Consider the following 27,878-nt stretch of genomic DNA (forward strand, 5'->3'; position numbering starts at 1 on the left):
GTGGAGGTGGCACCACATACGTTATCGCCCTTAATAAAAAGCAAGGCTATGAAATTTCACATCTTTACAACAATGAGCAACAATGATGAAATTTCTATTTCAATAGGAAATTTAAACTTCTGATTCCACAATGTGAAACATTTTACTACAAACAAACTACATTCAGACAAATACTGTGTGAACTTAAGTATTGCAGACTACTACTGGCTATACCCAATGTATGGGTTGCATCTGTGTGTGTCTGATAGGGGGGGATGACGATGAGGGGAGGAGACAGGGTGATAGGCCTTAGAGATGGAGGAACACTTAAGGAAATGAGGGGGCGAGAGGTGTAAAAACAGTTCATAAAGACCACTTCTGCTTAATATGTCAAAATACTTTCTACTGTGAAAAATAAGTAACATTAAAAAATAAGTAATATTAACTTGCAACTATTCTTTTACAGCACAGTACAAACACCCTAATAATGGCCTTTTAGAGTCATTCACGACAGGAAAAACTGGAAGGGCAACTGTATTTCATCAATATGAAACTGAAGGGGGGGTTTTGTCAGTTGTCTAAATTCCTCTTGAGCTCCTATGATTAATGCTTGCAGTGGTTCCACAAAGCACAACTTCAGAACAAATATGGATTAAATTCCTTTGACAGGTAGTAATGAAGCAGTTGCTAAAGCCTCCGTTGGTACTGAAGTCTTTAAACTCCTGCTGCCCTTCCAATGTACAGGTAGAATCCTTTCTTCAACTCTGCTTCCAAGCTCTTATTACTCAACGGTCTTTGGGTACACAAAGATGATGCAAAACAATTGTCTTTTCAATGCAGAGATAGAAAATTTAGTTAGAAGAATTGAATCATGTGTATGGTCAGCAGCAGTGAAAATTAAACATAGGTGAAGGAAAATGAACTACACAAAGTATTTGCATTTGGACCCTTAAAATAAGCGAACTCCACAGCTGGTAACAAGTTTTCAAACAGAAAATGCAGACGCTGCAGTGCTTGTTGGTTAGCTGAATAAATTAAAATGGCCTTGTCTACGTTTTGGAACAGAGCAAAACCCTTAAATTGTAATACTGAAATAAGCCACTAAGTTCTATGTCTGTCATATTTAAGAGCAGAGGTTATTGTTTCTGACTCTTGCATTCACCCCCAACACTTCTTCAGTTGTGCTAAAAACTGCAAAGACTGAATCATCTTGCTTTTTCTTTAGTGCAATTTGTTCAATAAAAAATAATACTAGTGATTAGTTTGTAATCACTTTAAAAAAAAACCTTGATACTGTATACAGCGAGTGTCAAACTCAAGTCTGAAGGCAAACCTGCGCTCTTAGGACATTCAACTCCTCCAATGGTTATCTATCAGATTATACATTGGTCCATCAAGAGGCCCAAGATTTTCAGTCTTTGTGCTAGAACAACAACTATGGCAAGAGCTTTCCTTGACGATTACTTTACCCTGGCAGATTCCAACGAGGAGTGTGGAAACCATGTTTTAAATCCATCATCAATATCCAAAACGTGGGACTTGGCACTTGACAAAATTGAGTGTCTGATAAACTGTGTCCTAAAATAGGATAATTATAACCTTTGGATTCAAAATGTGTTGACAATTACAGCAGCTGGTAACCCAGTTAACCTTTGATGCATGCTCTTTCTTCATGTGTTGAGTATACCATTTCAGATGAAAACTGTCATTCTGCTGAATCAAGACTTTCTGATGGTGGGGCGTACTTTAACCGAAATGAACCTATGAGAAAACAGAAAAAGCAAGCAGAATATTTTTAAAATATACATATATCATACATGTCACACAAGTGAAGAAATAACTTCTAAGTAAAGTTTAGTTCTGCTCTTGAGCGACTTTCTACTAAGACAGTTATCTAATCAACATAATTTTCTACTGTAACTGCTAAAGGAAAAACAAATCTAATGCATAGCCTACTTGTGCCCGGTCAAGATTCTGCTCAAGTACAAGTCAAAGCAAATGAAGCGCATTAAAGCAAGAGCTATAGGTAAAAGTACCCAAGCTCTTCTGCGGGTAGTTTTTCCAAAAGATTTCCACAATCTAAATTGAATGCAAGAAGAACGAGTTACTTACCTTCGGTAACGACTTTTCTGGTGGATACATTAGCTACCTGTGGATTCCTCACCTGATGAATACTCCCATGGCGCCAGCATTTGACGGAAATCTTCTTACTAGTCTCTGCACGTCGACGAGGACGTCACTTTAGCCCACGCGACGCCGTCTGACGTCATACAGGCAATAAGAAGTCCTCGCCGACGTGCCGATGACAGTACCAACATTTTTTACGTGCATGAGAATAATAATAATAACCCAATGCAATGAAAGAGCAAAGCAACATCTCTTAATATTGTAAATCACACAACATTGCAATAAAATAGCTATAGATTTAATATAACTTTTTTTTTTTTTTTTTTTAAACAAATAAATATATTTATACATACGAACCATGTATATACCCAATATATATATAGATTTATATATAAATATACACATATATACAAATATCATACATGCAAAATGTATTGCAACTTTGAATACCAAAAGGAGCACACTCAAGGATTGCTTGGAGAGACCAAAAAGGCAACGGGGAGGCGGGTGGGACCGTGAGGAATCCACAGGTAGCTAATGTATCCACCAGAAAAGTCGTTACCGAAGGTAAGTAACTCGTTCTTCTGATGGATACAACTACCTGTGGATTCCTCACCTGATGAATAGAGTCCCAAAGCAGTACCACGCCCGGCGGTGGGTGCCTAAATGGTCAAACCAAGAAATCCTGCAGCACTGACCGTGCAAAATGACCGTCCCTTCTGACCTCAGAGTCCAAACAGTAATGTTTCACAAAAGTGTGAAGGGACGACCAAGTTGCGGCCTTGCAGATGTCAACCACAGGAACACCCCTGGCCAAGGCCGAAGAGGCCGACTTAGCTCTGGTGGAGTGAGCTCTAATGCCCTCAGGCGGATCCTTCTTTGCCAAAGAGTAACAGATTTTAATGCAAAGAACAACCCACCTGGAGAGTGTTCTCTTGTGGACTGCCTTTCCTCTCCTCTTGCCCACGTATCCGACAAACAGCTGATCCTCCAGCCTGATATCCTTCATTCTGTCGATATAGAAGCTCAACGCCCTTTTTGGGTCCAGGCGATGTAGTCTTTCTTCCTCCTTTGAAGGATGAGGCGGAGGATAAAACGTGGACAAAGTGATTGTCTGAGCCAAATGGAAGGGTGAAACAACCTTCGGAAGGAAAGCAGCCTTGGTCCTCAACACCACCTTATCCCCATAAAACGTTATATAAGGGGGTTTAACCGATAAGGCCTGCAACTCACTCACTCTCCTTGCAGATGTTATAGCTACCAGGAATACTGTTTTAATAACCAAATACCTTAAGGGGCAAGAATGCATAGGCTCAAAAGGGGACCCCATAAGGAAAGTCAGGACCAAGGACAAATCCCATTGAGGCATAACGAATGGTTTTGGAGGATATTGATTCAGAAGACCTTTCAAGAATCTGAGAACAATAGGGGATTTAAATAACGATGGTTGGTCTGGAAGACAAATGAAGGCTGACAAGGCCGACAAATAACCCTTAATGGTAGCTACTGCACAACCTTTCTGCGCTAGAGACAGTGCAAAAGACAAAACATGTGACAGATGAGCATGTAAGGGATCAATCTGTCTCTCTCCACACCACATAACAAATTTAGACCACCTATTAGCGTAGATAGATTTAGTGGAGTGTCGCCTGGCCGCTAAGATAACATCCACTACATCAGGCGGGAGAGAGAAGGAACTCAGGTTGCCCCGTTCAATCTCCAAGCATGTAGGTGCAGACTCTGGAGGTTGGGGTGTAAAACCTGCCCCTGCGACTGCGAGAGGAGGTCTGCCCTGAGAGGGAGACGGAGCGGAGGGCACAGTGAGAGTTGGAGAAGGTCGGAGTACCATACCCTCCTTGGCCAATCCGGAGCTATTAAGATGACTTGGGCCCGGTCTTGGCGAATTTTCCTCAACACTCGAGGAATCAAGGGTATGGGGGGAAACGCGTAAAGCAACTGGTCGCACCAGGTTATCTGAAACGCGTCTCCCAACGCTCCCTGCATCGGATACTGGAGGCTGCAGAATAACGGGCAATGCGCGTTCTCCCGAGTGGCAAACAGATCTATCCGAGGAAACCCCCACATCTGGAAGATTAAACAGACTTGATCTGGATGGAGACGCCACTCGTGGTCTGCCGAGAATTGGCGACTGAGACTGTCCGCACGTACATTCAAGACCCCGGCCAGATGATTTGCCACCAAGCAAATCTGATGGTCCTTTGCCCAGGACCATAGCCGAAGAGCTTCTCTGCAGAGAAGGTACGACCCTACTCCTCCCTGTTTGTTTATGTACCACATCGTGGTAGTATTGTCCGTCAGGACCTGTACCGACTGACCACGAAGGGATGGGAGGAAGGCCTTGAGAGCCAAACGTACAGCCCGTAACTCCAACAGATTGATATGAAACACCTGTTCCTCTGGAGACCAAAGCCCTTTGATCTCCAGATCCCCCAGATGAGCTCCCCATCCTAGGGTGGAGGCATCCGTTATTACCGTGGCCACTGGTGGCGACTGCGCGAACGGCTTCCCCTGTGAAAGATTGTTGCCCGCAATCCACCACTTCAATTCCACAGCAGCATCTCTGGAGATCTTGACAGTACCTTCTAAATCTCCCTTGTGTTGAGACCACTGCCTTCGGAGGCACCACTGAAGAGCCCTCATGTGCCAGCGAGCATGCGTGACCAACAGAATGCAGGAGGCGAACAGACCGAGCAGACGAAGGACCTTGAGGACTGGAACTACCGCTCCATTTCGAAACATTGGAACCAATTCCTGAATATCTTGAATCCGCTGAGGCGGAGGAAAGGCTCGACTCAATGTTGTATCCAGTACTGCCCCTATGAACAGGAGGCGCTGAGAGGGCTCCAGGTGAGATTTGGGCACGTTCACCGAAAAGCCCAGGTCGAACAACAACTGGGTTGTTGACTGCAGATGATGCGACACAAGCTCCGGGGACTTGGCTTTGATCAACCAGTCGTCCAAGTAAGGGAATACTGCTATCCCCCTCCTTCTGAGCTCCGCCGCAACCACTGACATCACCTTTGTGAAGACTCGAGGTGCTGAAGTAAGACCAAACGGGAGGACCGCAAACTGATAATGCTGCGACCCTACCACAAACCGGAGATACTTCCTGTGCGACTTGAGTATCGGGATATGAAAGTAAGCATCCTGCAAGTCGACAGACACCATCCAATCTTCCTTGTTCAACGCCAAAAGCACCTGTGCTAGGGTCAGCATCTTGAACTTTTCCTGTTTGAGGAACCAATTCAAGATCCTCAGATCCAGGATTGGTCTCAACTGACCATCCTTTTTGGGAATCAGGAAGTATCTTGAGTAACAACCTCGACCCTTTTCCTGCTCTGGGACCAACTCTACCGCGCCCTTTGAAAGGAGGACTTGAACCTCCTGTTCTAGCAACAGGAGGTGTTCTTCTGAACAATAAGATGGGCGGGGCGGGATGAGGGGCGGGAACTCCCGAAAGGGAAGGGCGTAGCCTTTTCCCACAATGCCGAGAACCCAAGTGTCCGTTGTGATAGACTTCCACTTGTGGAGAAAACGCTGTAATCTTCCCCCTACAGGAGAGGAGTGAGTGGGAGACGGTGGAAGCCTAAGGCTGCTTCCCCTGCTGCACCCCTCCAGAGGACGAGGAAGAGGCAGAGTGCTGTTGAGAGGCTCCTCTGGTACGGACCCCACCCCTCCCCCTCCCCCTCCCTCTAAATGACCTATAGGGGAGGGAAGAGGCGGGTTGCTGGAACCTCCCCCGAAAGGAAGAGGAATAAGAGCCACGCCCAAATCCCCGAAACCTCCTGAAAATTCTAGAAGAGGCAGAGGAAGAAGGAGCTTGCAGTCCTAACGATTTGGCTGTGGCTCTGCTCTCCTTAAATCGTTCCAAGGCTGAATCTGCCTTGGCTCCAAACAGTCTGTCCCCATCAAACGGGAGGTCCAGCAGGGTCGACTGCACATCCGCAGAGAACCCTGAGTTTCGGAGCCAGGCCTGTCTTCTTGCCACCACAGCCGTGCCCATCGCCCTGGCCACCGAGTCGGTCGTGTCCAGCCCAGACTGGATAATCTGGGTCGCGGCAGCCTGGGCGTCCGAGACCACATCCAAAAGACCCTGGGGAAGCTCCGTGAATGAAGACGAAATATCATCCATCAGCGCATGGATGTACCTCCCCAGAATGCACGTGGCGTTGGTGGCCTTCAACGCCAAACTGCATGACGAAAATATTTTCTTGGACTGCGCATCCAGTTTCTTGGAGTCTCTGTCTCCAGGCACCGTCGGGAAGGAACCAGGCGCTGACTTTGAGGAACAGGAGGCTTGCACCACCAAGCTCTCCGGCGTAGGGTGTCTAGAGAGAAAGCCAGGGTCAGATGGTGCAGCTCGATACCTCCTGGCCACAGCCCTATGAACGGCCGAGGAAGACACCGGCTTCTTCCACACCTCCAACACCGGATCCAGCAAAGCCTCATTAAATGGCAAGAGAGGCTCAGCTGCAGCAGAGGCCGGATGCAATACCTCTGTCAGCAAATTCTGCTTTGCCTCTGCCACCGGCAAAGGCAGGTCCAAAAAGCTCGCTGCCTTCCTCACCACAGCATGAAAGGAAGCAGCCTCCTCCGTATATTCCCCTGGAGATGAAAGGTCCCACTCAGGGGAAGTGTCCAGCCCACTGGCTGTATCCAGACCATGCAGTCCGTCTCCAGAGTCCTCAATCTCTCCCTCCTCTAGGACTCGCTGGTACTCTTGCTCTTCTAAAAGACGGAGAGCACGCCTCCTCGAATGAAGTCTCTCCTCGATACGCGGAGTCGACATGGCCTCCGCCGACGTCGAAGAACGGCGCCGATCTCCAGAAGCATCTGACGCCGCGTCCGGCGCCACAGGCAGCTTCGGCGCCGAGGCAGGAGCCGATGGACCAACCGGAGTCACAGGGCAAAATCCTGACTTCGACGGAGGGGCAACCTCCGGGGCCGAAACATCCGAAGCCACCGGAGCGGCCACCGACGCCGGCACCGGCGCCGAGCCCACATTCCCAAAAGGGAGAAAGGGCATAAAGGGTGCCGGCCGAAGAGGCGCAGGATCACCCAACGAAAAGGCCAAGGGCCCCGAAGGACCAGCCGGAGCAGCTCCTGGAGCCATCTGCTGAAAGATGGTATACATCGCATTAAGAAACGCGGTACTATCGGCTCCAGGAGTGGGAAAAGCCGGATACTGGGGTGCCTGGATCGAGGGCGACCCCGACGCCGGCCTCGACGTCTGCGACGCCGGAGAAAACACAAGAGGCTGCACCACCTCAATCACTGACGCCTGACCAGGTGAAGTCGGTGACGCCGGAGAGGGCAACGGCGTCGATGGATGCGGCGTGACCGTGGGGCTGACCTCCCAAGTCCTCCGACGCCGAGCCGAAGGTGACCTCGAACGAGACTCCTTGCTGGAGTGGCGTCGTGAGTCTCTACGGCGCCGGGAGTCTCGATGACGCCGGTGAGACCTTGGCGAAGAAGACTTCTTATGATGTTTCTCCTTCTTCTTTGACTTTGCCATGAATAACTTGGCCTCGCGCTCTTTGAGGGCCTTCGGATTCATGTGTTGACATGAATCGCAAGTCGAGACGTCGTGGTCGGAGCTCAAACACCATAGACAGTCGGAGTGAGGATCTGTAACTGACATCTTGCCCCCACACTCTCGACAGGGCTTGAAACCCGACTTCCTCTGAGACATTGTTACCGCAGAGAAGACTACGCAGCAGACAATACACTGTAACCACGAAGGTAACAGTAACTCCCTCGAAGATAACCGTTTCGAATGCACGGAAAAAAGGGAACTGTCATCGGCACGTCGGCGAGGACTTCTTATTGCCTGTATGACGTCAGACGGCGTCGCGTGGGCTAAAGTGACGTCCTCGTCGACGTGCAGAGACTAGTAAGAAGATTTCCGTCAAATGCTGGCGCCATGGGAGTATTCATCAGGTGAGGAATCCACAGGTAGTTGTATCCATCAGAACAGGAGAATTAGAGTCAGAAAGTGCAATAGCACATCTTCCTTTAATGAGCATAAGCTGAAGCACTGAAAGGCACTGGCGTCTACATGGTGAATATTTGACCAAGTAGTTGTTTCCAACGAAGAATAACTGTTTTCTCTTCCACTCTGGCACGGACAGACTATTTGAAGCCAGTATTTGCATCCCATAAATGATGCAGGATTAGCAAAGCACTGCTCATGTGCGAAACAAAACTATTTAATCTACAATCATGAGGTTCCAAGCTACACAACTGTTCTATGGTAATCTATGACTAAGAATAAAGTTTTGCATGGATGAAGACTAATAATCTAAAATATCAAAGAAAGTACTATTTTACTTTATACACGTTCACCCACCATCTAGTAGTAAGCCACTTACTCTCTTTATACCTCGCAGAGTAAATTAAGTTAACCTTTTACTAATCTGCAATGAAGAAAAATGCCATGCAGATTTGTGTTGGTAAGGGCTTTATGAGGGGAAGATACTGTCAACCCATAAAAAAAAGGCAAAGTAGGAGTTCACATAAGGTGACAACTGAGTGATTCAGTTGTTATAAAAAAAGTTAATCTTGAGTAAATCATTACTCCTATCTGGACTCTGGCACATCATTTACATACTCCAACATGAAATCACCAATCAATGACAAGCAGATGAGGAAGGTGTTTTTACAAGTCCATACTTTCTAACATGCTGGATGTTAACATATTGATCCCATATCCTGGAGATCCAAGACTTTTTAATATGGATATTTGAATTGAATAACAAAATGATCTACAATTGCACAGCTTGCTCTCTTGGGTTCCAGTCTAGGCTGAAACCCCTACACACTCCCTTGCTGCCTGCAAGATCACTGGCTATATGCACTCCTCCTGTTGGTAAGAGAAGTTTACAAGTAGGTCAAAGGCCAACTCCTGACAAAACGTTTATGTTTTATAAAGCACTTGTCATCTTGGAAAGATAGAAAGGTTAAAGAAAAATTATAAACATATACATAACTTAATAAAATAGCATAAACACTGTACAATATAAAATACAATCATTTTAACAAGGATAAAAACCTTCTATGCTCCACTGCGACAATCAATACGCTAATTTCCAAGAGCACAGCAACAGCATTCTGACACTAGTTAAAAAATAAGGGTCACAGCTATTGCTTACAATGAACTAGAAATAGTTATCTACGAGCAGATGAGTCGTGGAGTATTTATACATTTCTGCGTACAGAGTGGTAACCTGTTCGTTCTTTTATAGCATCCAGCAAAGCAAAGGAAATACTAAGCAATTTAAAAGCAAATAGATCACGGAGAATTTGCACTTCTCCTTGTACAAGCAGTAATCATTTAATTCTCATATAGCCTCTAGTAAACTTTTAAAAGCCACCCATGGGTTAACTGTAACCCTCCATTTGATGATTTCCAATCCCTTTTTTTGGTAACAGAATTCAGTAATATAATTTAGTCCTAAAACTCGACCTGATAAAGAGTGGGAAACATTTCTTTCCAGCAAGCTAGACGTAATCTCGAGCACAACTCATTCCAGCAAATTCTTTCCATAGTCACTTTTCTGATTGTTAAGGTGCAGCCTAAAGGGACAGAACAGACAGAGTCTAATAACAAGGTTATTACTTTACCAAATTATTTGTACTACTCAAGGGGCCAGTCAAACATTTTAAACGTACTTTAGATAGCAGAGGCGTGGTCTGATCTTTCTAACAATTGATGACTTCTGATTTAGCAACATTTTCCAAAGCATGGGGAACTCAATTCTCTATTCACCTAATTACGCAACAGGGAAGATATAGGGCACCGTACATGATCAAAGGATTACTTCCGGCCCATATAAGGGGTGGTGAGATGGGCTGGGGACAGGAGTGAAAAGCTTCCATCAAACCTATGAAACTTTCATAGATATGCTAACCTGACCATTGATTTAGAATTTTCAATCTTCATATGGGAGCCCTGGAACAATGTTCTGGTAAACCACATAACCACAAATAAGCAAAATAATACTTCCAATTTTACATCTCCAATCCACCAAGATGAGAACAAGTTACCTTTAATAACGCTCTTTCCGGTAGGGAATCTATCTAACTGCAGATTCCTCCCCTTTTGAATATTTCGATTGGTTGCGCCATGCAACTATGCACCAACACTGTTCCACTCCCAAAATGACATGTGGGGGTCCAAATAGCTGCCATTCCAGTGTGCTGACATAATTTGCTTTCAAAGCTATCCCCAGATGCAGAGTCCAACAGCAAATTTACTTTGAGCCGTGTGTGGATTCCTAGATTGGGGATTAAATCGATAGGGAGAGACCAATTGACAAAATGGGGAGGGCATGTGGTTCAATGAGGAATATGCAGCTAGAGCATCTGCCAGAAAGAGTATTACCAAAGATAGTCTTGCGATAGAGACGAACCTTTTGAATAGATTCCAGAGCAATACCTATTAGGGAGTAGGCCTGTTATTTGGCTCAAAACAAAAAGCCCAGTAGGATCGAGCGGGCGAAGTGCCCCTCTCACCAAACACTGCTGTTCAAATAATAGTCCATCATGAACGTATAGAGACGCCCACGTAGCCGCCGGGCAGATGTCCAGAACAGGCACTCCGTGTATCAACAAAGTTGTAGCAGCTTTGGCCATGATGGAATAAACTTGCAAACTTTGTGACGATTTTTGGCCAGCACATAGCAGATCTTGATTCAGAGTACAACCCTGCAGGAGATGGTCCTTTTGTGTGCAGCGTTGCTCTTTTACGCTTCAGCCAACCCCCAAAGGGCTGGTCGTCCACCTGGTGTTCTTTGGTATGACCGATGTAAAAGCTCAGCACTCTTTTGGGGGTCCAAGCAATGGTGTCTTTCCTCCTATTTGGAGAGGAGAGGCAGAGCATTGAATGCCAGCAGGGTGATTGTTTAACTGACACAGAACCTCATCACAACCTTTGGCAAGAAGGATGCTCGCCTCTGCAGAAACAACAAGGTGGTGTACAGTGGACCAGCCCTGCAGGTCACTCAATCTCCCATGTTATGGTGAAGAGGAACACTGTCTTGAGAGTAAGAAGCCGCAGAGGGCAGCTGTGAAGTGGCTCAAAGGTGGCACACATCAAATAAGTGAGGACTAAGTTAAGGTCCCACTATGGTATGACAAAAGGAGAGGGAAGAAACAAGTACTGTAGGCCTCTCAAAAAAAAAAAAAACGATTCACAACCAGTGGATTAAATAATGAGGGCCAGCCCGAAAACTGTAAAAAAAAAAAAAAAAAAAAAAAAAAAAAAGGCCGAAAGAGCCATTCCACAATGCCCAAAGCACCAGGTGACAGACAAAACAAACAGAACATCAAATAGCTTACACGTGCTGCACCACACCACTAATTTGTCCAGACAGGTGTAAACAGTTTCTGTAGAGGGATGCCTAGATGCCAAGATGACATACACCACCTCCAGAGGAAGGTGCACAGTAGTCAGCTGTTGCTGCTCAATCTCTAAGCATGAAAGTGAAGATTGCGAAGGCCTGGGTGCAGAACCCTGCCCATTGCTGCGAAAGCAGTCCTCCTGGAAGGACAGCCTGATAGAAGGACAGATGCTGAAGCCCAGAAGCTCTGGAACCCATACTCTCTGTGCCTTAAACTGAATGTGAACTGAAAACGCAACTGAATCATGTCCAGAATGGCTCAGAGGAGCTGGAGCATCTGAGGAGGAGTCAGGAGACATTGGCACGTTGATAGTGAACTCCAAAGATAACAGAAGGACTGCCGAAATCTGGAGGTGGCTGATTACAGCCTGGGATGAGCTAGATTTCAGCATCCAGTCGTCAAGATAGGGAAAGACTGTGACTCCGACTACTGAAGTTGTGCTGCTATCACTGACATCACTTTTGTGAACACCGGAAGTGCACTGGTAAGGCCAAAGGGGAGCACAGTGAACTGAATCACAGGTAGCATTGATGGGCCTGCAGCACAAATATATGGAAATAGGCATTCTGCAGATCTAATGCCACCATCCAATCTCCAGGTTGGAGGGCAGTCGAGAACTGGGTCAGTGTAAGCATTTTTTAATTTTTCACTCTAGAGGAGGGAGTTGAGGGTGCAGGTCTAAAATGGGATGAAAGCCTTCGTCCTTCTTTGGCACCAAAAGTAGCATGAAAAACAATCACAATCTACTTCTGGAGCAGACACCATCTCGATAATGTCTTTGGCCAAAAGGACTTGCATTTCGTACCATAAGACGGACAGATGACCCTCCATCAATTGTTGGCAATGAAGGGCAAGGGTACCCCTCTGTACTATCTGCAGGACCTACCTATCTGATGTTATGGTTTACATGGCAAGAATCGTTGGATCCTGTCTCCAAATGAGTAGCTGTGCTCCACTAAGGACTAACAGCATGCTAAAGGGGTTTGGCAGGTGAGGCTGTGGGGTCAGAAGGGGTTGAGGGGTTTGGAGGGCACTGACATTGGAAGTGGGAGGGGGTCAGTGGGCACCACAGCCTCCGCTGCAAAACTGCTAGGCTCCTTGTTGAGGCTGAATCGGCTGCTTATATGAGGAGGGGTCCCTCTGCTGAAACTATAAAACAAATGGTAGGGCTGATGCTGCTAGCAGGGCAGATGAGCCCAGAGAGTGAGTGTGGCCGTGCTCTTTTTGAACTGCTCCAGAGCAGAATCTGCATTGTCCCCAAATAGGTGAGTCACATCAATGGACATGTCATGAAGGACGATTGGACATCACCTCAAAACCCCACTGACTGCTGCCATGCATGGCTGCAAATGGAGACACTGGTGCCAAGGCTAGCCCAACTGAATCAGTGGAATTCAAGCCTTTGCAGCATCACAACCATTCTGTATAGCTTGGGTTAGGGCAGGTCGGCGGTCTTCCGGCCATTTGGGGGACTTGAGCCACCGAATCACAAAGGGAAATAGCAGCCAAATAGGCAACTGGCTTGGCGGTCCTACGGGCTAAACTGGTGGATAAAAATACCCTCTTCTCAAAGGCTTAAACTTTTTTGGATTCCCCTTTTTGCTTTATCTGAACAGGCCTGACTGAGCCACAGTAAAGACTATGGCTTCTGAGACCTGTCCCTTTAAAATTACTTAGGTATATCACTAAATAAGTTTTCCTCTATTTTTTACTGTTGAGATTTGAAATGTCCTGAAATGTGCCACCGTGGCCCGTAATTTTGCTTTCTGTATACCAATAAATGCACTTAAAAAAACATCAAGCAATACAAAAAAAGTTATCTATTAAAAATGGCCCATAGTTGCATTATGAGGTGAAATATTGGGCGACCAACGTAGTCCTTCTAGAGGGGTAAAATCCACCTCAGAGTGTCATGAATTTGGAACTCAAATTGTGTATATAAAAGCAATGAAGTGGAGATATGGTTTAAAAGTTAAGGAATGAGGCGGTTTTAATCATGGCTTCCCCAAATGTCAAATATTGTTTGATACAGAGTCAGTGCAGGAAATGACAGCTACTATAGCACCAGATCACGGCTGTCCCCAGAGAAATATGCTAAATTTGTCCCGGAATAATATGCCTGCACGGGGACACATTGAGCAGTGTCCACGCATTATCTGCTTTCTGTCCAGACTAGCAGTCTCACTTAATGGCCATCAACCCTTCTTTCGTCGGAGTCACAAACTGGCAGGGTAGGTAGCTGGAGCCTAACATCTAGATGCCAGTGAAATGGAGGGAAACAAATGCACGTAACTTGTTGTCAAGTAACAAGTGCTTAAAGGAAACTATGATTTTTGACTGTTCAATCTCTGTATGTAGGAAATATGCATGTATTGTAAGTGTATGTGTAATTTTCAGTATTTACACACTAACGATTTAAAAAGTGGCAATTGTTTTTTTTATTTAATTGTACACCACACCTCATGCCAATACAGGGTATCACATCCTACAGAGACAATGAATCATACAAGTGTGAAAATCGCTCTAGAGGAAAGGTTACACACAATATTTAGGTCACATATACCTCCTGGTATACCTTGTATGTTAAGAGTGCCTGGTGTGCAGAAATACAAAGTCAGGATTTAAAACATAAGACAGTATTCGGGGATATCTGTGCTAAAAAGATTTTTCTTTTGCTACCCAAGAGGTCCATTTTTAGCAAGGGAAGATAATGAAAGATTGAGGAAAAAACAAACAAGTTTTAAACCTATGCCTTGCAAATTTCATGCTGCTCCTTGATGCTGGTTCATAGCTCACTGTGCTATATTATAAAGACTGTAACTTTTTTTTTTTTTTTTTTACTTCAGAAAATGTTACTTAAAATTTTTTGCCATAAGAGACAGAGGGTCTGATTACAGCCTTGGCGGAAGGGATTACTCCATCACAAACATGCGGGATATACCATCCGCTGTATTACGAGTTTCATAGGATATAATGGAACTTGTAATACAACGGGCGAGATATCCAGTCACGTCTGTGAATGAGTAATCCCCTTCCGCCAAGGTCGTTATCAGGCCCACAGTGGAATATTTAAGTGTGTCAAGACATTGTATACGCATAATAGAAATGTATATAATCCAAAATGTAATCAAAACACAGTTGAGACAGAGAAGGTCAAGTAACAACTTATAAAAGACAAAATTATGAAGGGAACTTGTACCTCTAGTAGAACAACTATATAGTAAACTTCTGTATGTCAAGATAAACGAAGATGAATTAAAATTATACCAACGCATAAATTAACTCTTATAACTCCGTGAAGTACAAAAGGAAAAGAAAGAACACAATAGGAAAAGCTAAGAAAACAGTAAGGAGGAGTCAAAGTGCCACGTGGATCGGGGTGTAAGCATAAATGACAAGACAAAGCCATCTATAATGAAATGGCTGGTGTGTGGGAGGAATTCAGAATATAGACAAGAGACTTCCACAATTTCTGTAAAATGCTGGGGATGTCCACAACCATCATTTGTGCAGAGTGAGCACTCCTGAGATAGGTAACCCAAGTGTGATAGGAAACACGATTGAGTGCCTTCCACTCAACAAGAACAATCTTGATGGCAATAGTCAATAGAACAACCAGAAACGCCAATTCCAGATCTGGCAGTGGAATTGGTTTAGTGGCCGTATGGGGACGAAGTATTACAGTGGAAAAATCTAGAACAGTATTTACATGGAATATTTTACACAATTTGATCCGAATAGACTCCCAATATTGAGTGGGCCACTCATATTTGAAGAAGATATGTTCCAGATCACCATGCTCCTTTCTGCATGACCAACAGAGACCTGTATCTAGTTGATGTAATTTAAATAATTTATCAGGGGTCCAATACAGGAAGTGGGATGCACAGAGTTTTGTTTGTGGTAGGGACGGTATAAGCTTGTTTTACAAACGTTGAGAACATATTTTATTCCATGTTTGTGAGTATGAAAGCTCACTATCTCAGGTTTGAAAATATGGGAAGAGGAGAAGTAGCAAAGGAAGTGCGCAGTAAGGATAAGTTACTTACCTGTAAATCCTAGTTCTCTTCCAGGGGTATCCTCATCAAAGTCATAAACATTGAATATTCCCGCCCTTGTGCGGGGACCCCAGAGTATATAAAAAATACACACACATAAAGTATGAAATATGCACGAAAAATAGATATATATCATTTTTAGTGGACCGATTGTCATACTAAACTCATATATATACATGTGTAAAACAGCAATGCAGACTATAGTCATAAACAGGCTAAAATGCTTTATTTCCATGGAGTCTTTTTTTTTTTTTTTTTAAATAGTCGTTTTCAAAATTACAGTAAGAGAAATAATATTTATCAAAGCCCCATAACTGGGCCTAGGGAAATAAGCAGTAGTAACATCAGAGAAAAAGAAGAAAAAACTACATTGAAAAACAACGGAGCATTCTTAGCCAATAGGCTGCATGTAGGTTAACACAGGAGAACCATAAAAATTCTGGCACCGTGCCTTTAAGACCCTGAGCACCTCCAGTATCCCACCATGCCTCAGGGGTGAAGGAGAGGTGACAGTTGGTTCACAGTTAGGTCAGTACTTTTTTACGGTGACAAGCTGTGTAGCAGATTCGAAAGATAGTCTGTCCTGCACTTCTAGGAGACGTGCGTTCGGGGAGGAGGGTGGGTTGTTTATGACTTTGATGAGGATACCTCTGGAAGAGAACTAGGATTTACAGGTAAGTAACTTATCTTTCTCTTCCAGGGGATCCTCATCAATAGTCATAAACATTGAATAGATTAGCAAGCCCATCCCTTGACTCTGCGGACTGTCCAATAGAAGTGCAGGAATAGATATGTATCATGCAAACAAATTTCTCAGAGAAGCTTGCCCAACTTGGGCGTCTGCTCTTGCATCTGAGTCCAAACAGTAATGTCTAGTAAATGTATGTACAGACTTCCATGTAGCAGCCTTACAAATTTCAGAGATTGGAACATTATTAAGGAGGGCAGCAGTAGCCGCCTTTCCTCTTGTCGAATGTGCCTTAGGTCTAGCAAGTAGTTGTTTGTTAGCCAATTGATATGCAATAACAATACAAGAAACTATCCATCTAGATATGGTTCGTTTTGATGCTGCCCCTCCTGTTCTCAAATGACCATAATTTACAAACAAGTGGTTGGAATGTCTAATTAGCTTGGTTTTATCCAAGTAAAATTTTAGCACTCTTTTCAAATCTAGGGAGTGCAAAGCTTTCTCCGCCGGAGTCTCCGGATTGGGGAAAAAAATTGCTAGAGAAATAGTCTGATTAATGTGAAATTCTGACACCACCTTCGGTAGGAATGATGGGTGAGTTCGTAGAACCACTCTATTCTCGTGGAAGACTGTGTACGGTTCTTTGGAGGACAAAGCCTGAATCTCACTGACCCTCCTTGCGGAAGTAATGGCTACCAAAAAAGCCGTCTTCCACGTAAGGTGTTGCAAAGAGGCTTTGTGTATAGGTTCGAAAGGAGGGCCCATAAGTTTTGATAGCACTATGTTCAGCTCCCACGGAGGGGAGGGTTTCCGAATGGGTGGAAAAACTTTTTTCAAACCTTCTAAGAAATCCTTGACTACTGGTCTTGTAAAAAAGGATTCCTGAGAAGGTGACTTACGATAGGCTGTAATGGCAGATAAATGTACCTTAATAGATGATACCTGTAGACCGGATTTTGCCAAATGGAGTAAGTACGATAGTATGACCTCCTGAGCCAGTATAGGATTCTGACCTTGCTGACGACACCATATGTAGAACCTCTTCCACTTGAACGCGTAAGAACGCCGCGTGGAAGGTCGTCTGGACTCCTTCAAGATGTTCATGCACTCCTGCGAGAGCCCTAGGTGCCCATACTGCAGGAATTCAGGAGCCATGCCGTCAAGCTCAGAGAGGGTAGGTTGGGGTGAAGTATCCTGCCCCCCAGCCTGCAAAGGAGATCTGGTCTGCACGGCAGCCTCCTGTGAGGTTGTTCCGATAGGTTGAGGAGATCTGTGTACCAGAACTGACGAGGCCATTGCGGAGCTATGAGAATCATTCTGGTGCTGGATCTGTAAAGTTTGTTGATCACCGCAGGTATGAGGGGGAATCGGTGGAAAAGCGTAGAGAAATATCCCTGACCAGTCGATCAACAGGGCATTCCCTCGAGATCCCGGACGGTAGAACCTGGACGCGAAGTCTGGGCATTTCCTGTTTACCTCGTCTGCGAAGAGATCCAATTGAGGCCGACCCCACTGAGCGAAGATGTCTTCGACGACTTCGTCGTGCAGGACCCAATCGTGGGCATCCTCGAGGTGTCTGCTCAGGAAGTCCGCCTCCACATTTTGTTGACCTGGTAGGTGAACCGCTGTAAGCGACATTCCTCTCGCTAGGATCCAATGCCAGATTGTCTGAGACTCCCGAGATAGGGGCAGGGATCTTGTTCCCCCTTGTCTGTTCAAATAATACATTGTGGTCGTATTGTCCGTTTGTACTAGGAGAGATTTCCCCTGAATCGATGGAGCAAAAGACTTGAGAGCCAGATGGACTGCTCTGAGCTCCAGCAGGTTGATGTGGTACTCTCTTTCGTTGTCGGACCACAGGCCCTGAGCTTGAAGGGAACCGAGATGAGCCCCCCATCCCTGAAGAGATGCGTCCGTTACCAGAATGTTGGATGGGATTACCTGGTGAAATGGAGCTCCCACTGACAGGTGAGGTCTGTGCATCCACCATTGCAACGATTGTTGCGCCCTTATCAGGAGCCGCACTCTGTCCTCCCAGCGGCCTGTGCTCTGGTTCCAGTTGTTTTCTAGCGCCTCTTGGAGAGGCCTCATACGGAGCCTGGCATTCAGGACAATGAAAATGCACGAAGCCATGGAGCCCAGTAGAGATGGGCCGTAGGTTTGTCGGACTTTAGTAGGTCTTGACACTTTCTCTTTATTCATAATAATCGTTCCTCCGAAGGATACACTCTTTCGAGCTCTGTATCCAGTATTGCTCCCAGGTAATGTAGATTTTGCGTTGGAGTCAAGGTGGACTTCTGGTAGTTGACTTGTAGACCTAGAGAACTGAAAACACTGAGCACAATGTCGCAATGGCTTCTCGCCTGCTCCGGAGAGGAGGCTTTCAGTAGCCAGTCGTCTAGGTATGGGTAAATGAAGATTTTTTGTTTCCTTAGATGTGCTGCCACCGTTGCTACGCATTTTGAGAAAACGCGAGGGCAGATTTCAGGCCGAATGGTAGCACCTTGAACTGATAGTGCTGGGAGGCTATCCGGAAGCGTAGGAATTTCCGATGCTTGGGAATGATCGGGATGTGAAAATACGCATCCTGCAGGTCGAAGGAGCACATCCAGTCTCCCCGATGTAGCTGAGGGAAAATCTGGTGAAGAGCCAGCATCCTGAACTTTTGCTTTTTTATGTACTTGTTCAGTAGTCATAAGTCCAGAATCGGTCTGAAAACTCCCTCTCGACCTTTTTTCGCTACCAGAAAATAACGAGAGTATACCCCCTTCCCTCTGTGCGCGACTGGAACTTTTTCTATAGCTTTTTTCTGTAAAAGGGCGTGAGCCTCTTTGCGCAATAGGCTCATATGAGACGGATTGCATTTGGTTGGTGGCAAGTGAGGAGGAGGTTGTCGGAAAAGAAGAGAGTACCCATTCTCGACAATGTTGAGCACCCATTTGTCTTTTGTTATACCACGCCACTCGTGAATGAACTCTGTGATACTTCCCCCCCATCGGAGTGGTGCACGGTGTTAAGGGAAGCGAGTCCTCATTGTTTTGCTGGAGTTTTGGGTGTGGACTGCTGTGGTCTACTTGACCCTCGGTCCCTCGTGGCCTTACGAGATTGAAAAAGTGGGCGTCCTTGCCTCTGCTGTGGCCTCTGGGACCAATGAGGGGTTTGAACCCTCTGCTGAAAAGGGCGCCTGTCGTAAGGCCTATACCTTCGCCTGAAGTCTTTTTTTCTCTCCAGGCCTACTGCTCCCATGGCATCCACTTCCGTCTTCATGCGCGCCATCTCGTTTGTATGGGTACCAAACCGCGAGATCCAGTTGAACGGAAGATTTAGGATACGCTGTTGCGCTTCCTGCCTCAATCCTGTCAGTCTCAACCAGGAAGACCTTCTTGCACAAACCCCATGTGCATACCCATGTGCAGCTAAGTCTGCCCCATCTGCTGCTGCGCTGATGACCTGATTAGAGACCAGACATCCCTCTTGAAGGATCTCCTGGAAATCCTGCCTGTCCTCCCTAGGCAATTTGTCTGCGAACCTGTTCAGAGTCCCAGAGTGAACGGTCATATCTGCCTAGGAGTGCAGAAGCGCTGGAGACCTTCATCGTGGAAGCCGCCGTGCCACACATTTTCCTCCCCAGAGAGTCTAGATGTCTGCTCTCCTTGTCAGGTGGAACTGTGGGGGATGATGCTATTGAGTGCGTTTTTCGGGCTGCGGCCAATATGACTGAGTCCGGTGGCGGATCCGTCCTGAGAAACAAAGGATCTTGTTCAGGCGCTTTATATTTCTTCAAGATCCTAGCAGGAGCTGATCTGAGGGTGGCTGGTGCTAAAAAGGTGTCCATGGTTGGTTGTAACAGACCAGGCACTAGCGGCAGCAGCTTTTTTGAAACCGCCCTATGTTGCAGGGTTTCAAAGATTTCGGAAGAGGAGGTTGAAGGTTCTGGAACCTCTATGTTTAGTTTTTGTGCTCCCCTGAGAAGCACCTCGTTAAAGGTTGTGATGTCGTCCACCGGGGAAACTCTAGCTGGTGGAGAATCCGTTAAGGTGGGGGAGTATTGTCTGACAGAGGACCCAGACGATGACCAAGAGGGAGACCTTCTGTGATGGCGTGACCGTGACCTAGATCGTCTCTGGGAGCGTGACCTGCTCCGAGATGCTGTAGCAGAGCGCCCAGGCCTCGCGGTCGACTGGTGAGAAACAGAACGAGCCGGTCCTGCCCGCGCTGTTGGCGATGGTGTTCTCGGGAGAGAGGCAGAAGGAGAGTACATCCTCGAATACTGCGAGTCTGGGGAGGCAGTCGGTCTATTAAGGCTCTCCAACCACCTCGGTGACAAGTTGATGGGCGAGACATGCCCAGACGATGCAGCTCTCGACCGAGATGAACCACTTCTTATGGAGACCACCGGAGATGTTGGAGTGGTCTTATCAGCCGGTGGAAGCCGATGCTCTGCTCCCTGTAAGACAGGTAAAACCTGTGCCGACGTCGACAGCTGTAACGGCGAAGGGAGTGCCGCAGGTTGCCCTGGCCTCGACGTCGAGTTCCTCGACGTTGACCGGCGATCCTTTGACCGCGACCTGCTTGCTGTCGTGTGCCTTGCCGTCGAGTGGTGGACCGCCGACAGCGGATGTCCTCGTTCTCTCCGCTGAGGCGATTTCGACATCGCCTTCCTTGACGTCGAGGGGTGCAAGGCCTTCGGCGGCGAATGGGCACGCCGGTGATGGCTCGACGTCGATCTGTGGGTTGCCATCGACGGAGATCTGCCCCTGCGGTGGCCATGTTCTCTCGACGCCGTATCCTTCGACGTCGGTCGGGTCGACGTCGATCTATGATGGTGTGATGGTGGCAGCGATGACGTCGACAGGGAACAAACAGGTATCTTCCTACCTGCTGACGTTGATCTAGCCTGTCTCTCCTGAGAATGGCTTGTTGGCTGCCTGGGAAGGGAAGAGGATGATGTTTTCTGCCTCTCACGAAGACCATGAAGCCTGATCTTCTCCCTGTCCTTCAGAGTTCTTTTGGACATGTTCTTGCAGTGTTTGCAAGTGTCAGGGCAGTGACTCTGAGGCAAGCACACAATGCAAAGAGTGTGTGGATCTGACTGGGCCTTCTTCTTCCCACAGGAAGGGCACTTCACAAAAAGGGAAGGCATTTTTCAGTCAGGAAAAAACTTCCAGACTCAGACAAAGATGTTAGATGTCGAGTAAAGGTGGAAAAAATGCTGTTCTGAAGTATTTTTCTGAGAAAAACTCAGAAAAACGGAGAGCTCAATGCTCCAGGATCCTCTCAGAAGAAGCCGGAAAAAAGAACAGACCTAACTGTGAACCAACTGTCACCTCTCCTTCACCCCTGAGGCATGGTGGGATACTGGAGGTGCTCAGGGTCTTAAAGGCACGGTGCCAGAATTTTTATGGTTCTCCTGTGTTAACCTGCATGCAGTCTATTGGCTAAGAATGCTCCATTGTTTTTCAATGTACTTTTTTCTTCTTTTTCTCTGATGTTACTACTGCTTATTTCCCTAGGCCCAGTTATGGGGCTTTGGTAAATATTATTTCTCTTATTGTAATTTTGAAAAGGACTATTTAAAAAAAAAAAAAAAAAAAAAAAAAACTCCATAGAAATAAAGCATTTTAGCCTGTTTATGATTATAGTCTGCATTGCTGTTTTACACATGTATATATGAGTTTAGTATGAAAATTGGTCCACTAAAAATGCTATATATATATTTTTCGTGCATATTTCATACTTTATATGTGTGTATTTTATATATGCTCCGGGTTCCCCGCACACGGGCGGGAATATTCAATGTTTATGACTATTGATGAGGATCCCCTGAAAGAGAACTTACAGATCTTTGAAGTAGTGTGACCTAATCAAAGACATTTGGACAAACCAGTGATAAGAACCGGCAGATGAAGGGGCCCAGTTAAGAGATTTTAGCTTTTATTTTTAGGAAGTTATAAAAGTCCAAATCAGGAAGGGAAAACCTACCCTAAAGAGTTGCAAATGAAAGTGTGTCCTTATCAGAAGAGAGATCACGTAGCAAATTAGTACCTTAAGTTTGCCACAAGCGGCCAATGTTAGCAGAGAATGGTGGTAAGGCTTTTTTTTTATTATTCCATGGGGACATATGGGTAGAAGCAGCAAGCTGCTATTGAGGCATTTGTCCACAGTTGTTAAGGCTTTCAGTGTATCCAAAATGATGCAACATGAGTGCATTAGTCATCGATAAAGAAGCCATCAGAGAACAGGGGTGGCATAGCTGTTATTCAAGATGATCAACCAGCATAGTCATTGCCCCTTAATATACCTCCGTAAAAATATTGTCCAGAGACTTTCCTTTTTGACTTGTGTTTTTGTATGATTAGAGAAGTAATTTAGCTTGGTAGACATTGCTAATCTGGGCCACTTTTGTCTGGATGACTTTTTTAAAAAAATGGTGGATGTGCTGCAGTGATGATGTAATATTTCAGGAACCATGAGACCTATGTACTTCATTTTGCTGTTAAAATATACGTTTTGGGGGTCAAGTAGTCTTATGGAAACAGAAAATAACTCCTCAGAGCAACCCTTTCACCATTTTCTAAAATCTCAGCTCTATAATGATATGTTTTAGTCATCATGTTGGCAATTTATTTTAATACTGTTTTTGTTTCAGGTTTTCTGTTGATTCAAAATCGTAAATATGAGCAAAGCAGGTGGTAACAGAGTATCTTTACCTCCTGACAGTGTTGCTAACTACAAAATCTGAGGACTCCTTCAACAAAGAAAAATGTGTCACATGCCAAACTAATCCGAAAGAAAAGCTAACATCAACTGCTACTTGACATAAGAGAGTTTTAGATGCTGCAGAAATATGGCAAGATGAAGTTCACAAAAGATTGGACCTGATGGGTGAAGAGGATCAAATATTTTATCATTGTAACAACAAGTGCTACAAGTCATATACAGTGGAAAAAAGCCTGGAAAAAAATTAATTAAAAAAATAACATAAACCAGTGAATCACAACAAGAATCAGAGTGTTCTGACAAAGCAACGACAACCAAACCCAATGCCCATCCACTTAGAAGATCGATGACTGACCTTCGTTTATCTCCAACAACTGATCAAAAAGCAGATTATCTTCCATGTGCTAGCTTTGGTTTAGCCAGAAAAAGGGGCGAAGTGATTGACAAAAGAACAAAGTACAGAGTATCTAAGTCTCAAAGAGCAAACATATTTATCTACAGCAAGTATCTTCCAAGATAAAGTTTTCAGCTGAGTAACTGATCTAAACAGCAAAGTACATGGATTCACAGTGGATATGTATGCCCACCTGAACTGCATGCGGGCATACATTAGAAGAACAAGTTACTTACCTTCAGCAATGATTTATCCGGTAAAGACATATTCTAGTTGCAGATTCCTTCCCTTAGAATTTTCCCAGGCGTCAGACTGGATGAGGAGATTCTTCTTCGGGCAGTACCCTTGCACGCCATCAGGTAGCATTGGTCGACTTCACGTGCATCGTTGGTGTTGTGGTCGCCATTATGACATCATGGTCGTATATAGGCACCAGCCCAGCGCGCTGACATCAGTTCTTTTCTTTCCATGCCATGTGCAGATCTGGAGAAGAGCTACCGTTAGTGAATTGTTTACTAGCTTCGACCTTTTTGTCGTATATTTTTGCCTTTTTTGTTGCGTCAAGGATGTCATGGAGGCCCGGTTCAAATCATGTGACTCCTGTCACCGAATTATGTTGGTGATGGATCCGCACCTCGTGGTATCAGGAATGCGACCATGCCCCAAAGTTGTGTTCCATGTGCAGGGCCATGACCCTGAAGGCTTTGAGGGAGCGGTTCCTGAAGCTCATGGTGGCCCAGCGCTTGACTCCACATTGCTCCCTGTCTCGTTCGGGAGGTCTCAAGACCCTCTGAGTCATCACCACTCTTCGTCATCCCATTCTAAATCTTCTGGACACTCGGGTCATAAGAAGATGATGTCAAAGAAGACCAAATGTTCTTCGACTTCGCCCCGTCGCTCGATGAGTCGCGGGAAGTGTGTTCACGCTCTAGGCCTCAGTCCGTGGAGCCTACTTCTTGGTCTTCGCTGCACCTCCTCGACTTCCTGTGAGCCAGAGCCACCCCTGCCCAGCTGAAGGAGTCTGATGAGGCCATGCGCCTCAAATTTGGGCAGAATGACCACCCGCGCCTTTAGAGTTCTGATAGGGGCCCGTCTGGGACTGTGCTGGTGGCTTCGGCTCTGGCCACTGAGGGCCCCTTGGGATCTGTTCTCTGATCTGTGACGATGCAGGTCGTGCTAATGTGACCTTCCCTGGCGCCAGGAAAGTTGCAGACGCTCCTGAAGCCGGTTGGTCTCACAATCAACATCGGTCCAATCATCCCTGACGACCCGGAGCCGGAACTCCATCGCTTGACGCTGAATCTGACTTTGATGTGGTCTTCTTATCTCAGGTAGGATTCTGGCCCGTTTTACTATGGGTATGAATATGGTGAAGGTTTGGAAGGGTCGCTGGACCCTCTGGAATACCAGCTTCAGAACCCTGACATGGACTGGGCACAGGAAATGGGCAAGGCTAGCGGTCTGGATACTTCTCCAGACAATGGCATGCTTTCTCCCCCTACTGTGGCTACGGCAGAGAGAGCATCATATTCTGTGGTGTTCAGAAGGGCATCCGAGGCCTTTGGTCTTGGGCTTCCTTCTTTGACGTGCAGGACTAACCGCCTGACTGAGATGCTCCAGTGTGGGGCTTCAAGTTCGTAACTGCTTTTACCCTTTAATGAAGCCCCCACAGAAGTCCTTCTGGGTACCTGGTTCAGACCCAGCACAGGGGGGCCTGCGCCGAATGACCATAAATTCCTGTCCCAACACCCTACACCTAAAATCCTTGCCATCCAGGCTTTTTCTTCCTTTGGCGCATTCCCTGGATAGGGAAACAAAAAGACTGGATAAACTTGGGAAGAAAATGTTTTCTTCCTCCAGTCTGACACTGCGTTCCATTAACACTGCATGCCTTTTGGGCTGCTACACCCATTCATTGCAAGATACGGTTGCACAGGTACTGCCGCAGGTCCCAGAGGAGGCCTGGGCCATCATCTCCCAAGCTGTTGCTGATGGGAGGAATGCGGCTAAGTTTAAGAATCGTTGTGGGCTGAACACGAACGACTCACTGGGCAGATTGGTTGTGTCGATGGTGGCCTTGAGGCACCACACCTGGTTGAGGACATCTGTTTTTTTGGGGAATGTCCAACAGTCTTTCATGGACATTCTTAGGAGACGAAGCACACTCTGCCCTCAAGACTTTCAAGGAACCCCAGGCTTTGGCTCAGTCCGTTGGCCACAGCTGCCCCTCGCCCAACACAGTCCTCTTTTCGCCCCTTTCATGGTCACGGAAGGGGATCCCTGTTGTGTCCTTTTACTGTCAGCCACTGAGCCGAACATGATACTCAGCCTCTGCATGGCCGGGGAATCCCGCAGGCTTCTGGGACAGGGCACTAGAGGTCTGCCCAGTCCACCCCTGCTGCAGCCTCCAAACCCTCCTAGCCCGTCCCACCATATTTGACCAGTTGGGGGCAGAACCCACCATCACCTGCCCCACTGGGAATCCATCACGACGGACAGGTGGGTTTTGCAAATAGTCTGAAGGGGCTTCTCCTTCCCATCAAGACTGACCCACCGGCCATGCCTCCATCCTGCGGCCACTTACCAGAGGATCATCTAGCACTTCACCACAAGACAGTCATGACTGTATTGGCAAAGGGAGCAATAGAGAGGCTCCCTGTGCCAGAAGTAGGTTGTGGTGGTTATTCCCACTACTTTCTGGTGCCCAAAAAGGACAAGGGCCTATGTCCTAGACCTTCGGGCCTCAATCTCTTCCTCAAGAAGGAGAAGTTCAATATTCTCACTCTGGCTCAGGTTCTGTCTGCCTTGGACCCAGGAGACTGGATGGTAGCGTCGGACTTGCAGGACGCTTACTTCCATATACCAGTCTTGCCTGCCCATAGGGGCTACTTGCGTTTCGTGGTAGGTCACGAGTAGTTTCTTTTTCCTATGCTCCCCTTCTGCCTTACCAGCGTTCCTCGGGTGTTTACAAAAGTTATGGCAGTGGTTGCTGCTCACCTGTGCCAGTTAGGGGTTTCAGTTTTCCCCTACGTCGACGACTGGCTGCTGAAGGTGAACAAGCCCCAGAAAGTTGTCTCCCACCTTTAAACTATGGCGAACCTTCTGCATTCGCTGGGGTTCACTATAAACATGTCGAAGTCACACCTGACTCCTTCTCAGATGCTCCCTTTTATTGGAGCTGTTCTGGCGTGCAGTTTCGGGCTTATCCTCCCAAAAAGCGAGTCCAGGATATTTAGGCTATGATTCTGATGTTTCAGCCTCTATCTTGGATTTTGGTGAGACAGACTCTGAGGCTGCTGGGCCTCAGGACCTCCAGTATCCTTCAGGTGACAAGCCAGATGGCATACGTGGGCTCTGCGGTGGGACCTGAAGTTCCAATGGTCGCAGCATCAGTAAAGTCTCTCCGACATGGTCCAGATCTCGGAGGGAACTGCGAAAGACCTGCAATAGTGGCTTTTGTATCGTGATTGGGTCAAGGGCAGATTCCTCTCCCTCCCAAAACCAGACCTTTCAGTAGTGACAGATGCTTCGCTCCTGGGATGGGGCAGCCACATGGGAGAGCGGAGATCAGAGGTCTCTGGTCTCCTGCGGAGTCTGTACTCCACCTCAATCGTTCGGAGCTCCGGGGAATCAGGCTTTCATTGAAAGCGTTCCTTCCCTCTCTAAAAGGGAAAGTGGTGCAAATGTTCACGGACAACACTATCACCATGTAGTACTGCAACAAGCAGGGCGGAGTGGGGTCGTGGACTCTGTCAAGAGGCTCTGCGTCTCTTGACTTGGCTGGAACATCAGGGCAGAATCCTGGTGGTTCAGCATCTGGTGGGCTCTCTGAATGCCAGAGCAATCGATCTCTGCTGTTAATGCATTGTCTCTATCCAGAGGTGAGGCAAGGCACCTTTAGCAGTGGGGAGAGCCTTGGTTTGATCTGTTCACCTTCATGGAGAACGCAATGCTAATTGTATTGCGCATTGAAGTTTCCAAGGCGGGACTCGCTCGCCGATGCTTTTCGTCTTAAGTGGAAGTCAGGCCTCCTTTATGCCTTCCTGCCTATACCACTTCTGTCCAGAGCTCTGAAGAAGATCACGAGTGACCAGGCCAAAGTAATCCTTGTGGCTCCGGACTGGGCACGAAGAGTATGGTATCCAGAACTACTGAGCATGGCTACGGATCCGCTGATCAGACTGCCCCTTTGGGAGGATCTTCTGTCGCAGCAGTAGGGGACGGTTCTCCACCTGTACCTGCCCATTCTTTGCCTTCTTGTGTGGCGATTGAGCAGCAGCAGTTGACAGCTTTCAACCTTCTGCCCAAAGTCTGTGATGTTATTCTGGCAGAAAGCAATAAGCATTGGTAAAAGCTACAGCAAATAGTGAGGGTCATAGGGGAGGGCCAAACCATATTCTAAAAAAGTGGAATGTGAAAGGCAGTCCCCCACCCAAGGAAGTGGAATCAGTAGAAGGGAGCTGGATGAACTAGGAGTCCCAAGAGGTGA

The 27,878-nt window shown here is 46.5% G+C and overlaps 1 protein-coding gene across 2 annotated transcripts in view; it reads right to left on the reverse strand.

Annotated features, from left to right (window-relative positions):
* Positions 1 to 348: 348 nt before the first annotated feature.
* The window catches only part of ZCCHC14 (zinc finger CCHC-type containing 14), a 547,370-nt gene continuing 519,840 nt past the window's right edge, over positions 349 to 27,878 (reverse strand). For both annotated transcript variants that reach the window (XM_069216334.1, XM_069216333.1), the window contains exon 13: positions 349 to 1,740. In XM_069216334.1, coding sequence (XP_069072435.1) covers positions 1,685 to 1,740 — 56 coding nt within the window. In that variant the 3' untranslated portion in view covers positions 349 to 1,684. The remainder of the gene's footprint in view (positions 1,741 to 27,878) is intronic.

The sequence above is a fragment of the Pleurodeles waltl genome, chromosome 12 (genome assembly GCF_031143425.1).
Source record: "Pleurodeles waltl isolate 20211129_DDA chromosome 12, aPleWal1.hap1.20221129, whole genome shotgun sequence".
In the NCBI taxonomy this organism is placed as follows: Eukaryota; Metazoa; Chordata; class Amphibia; order Caudata; family Salamandridae; genus Pleurodeles; species Pleurodeles waltl.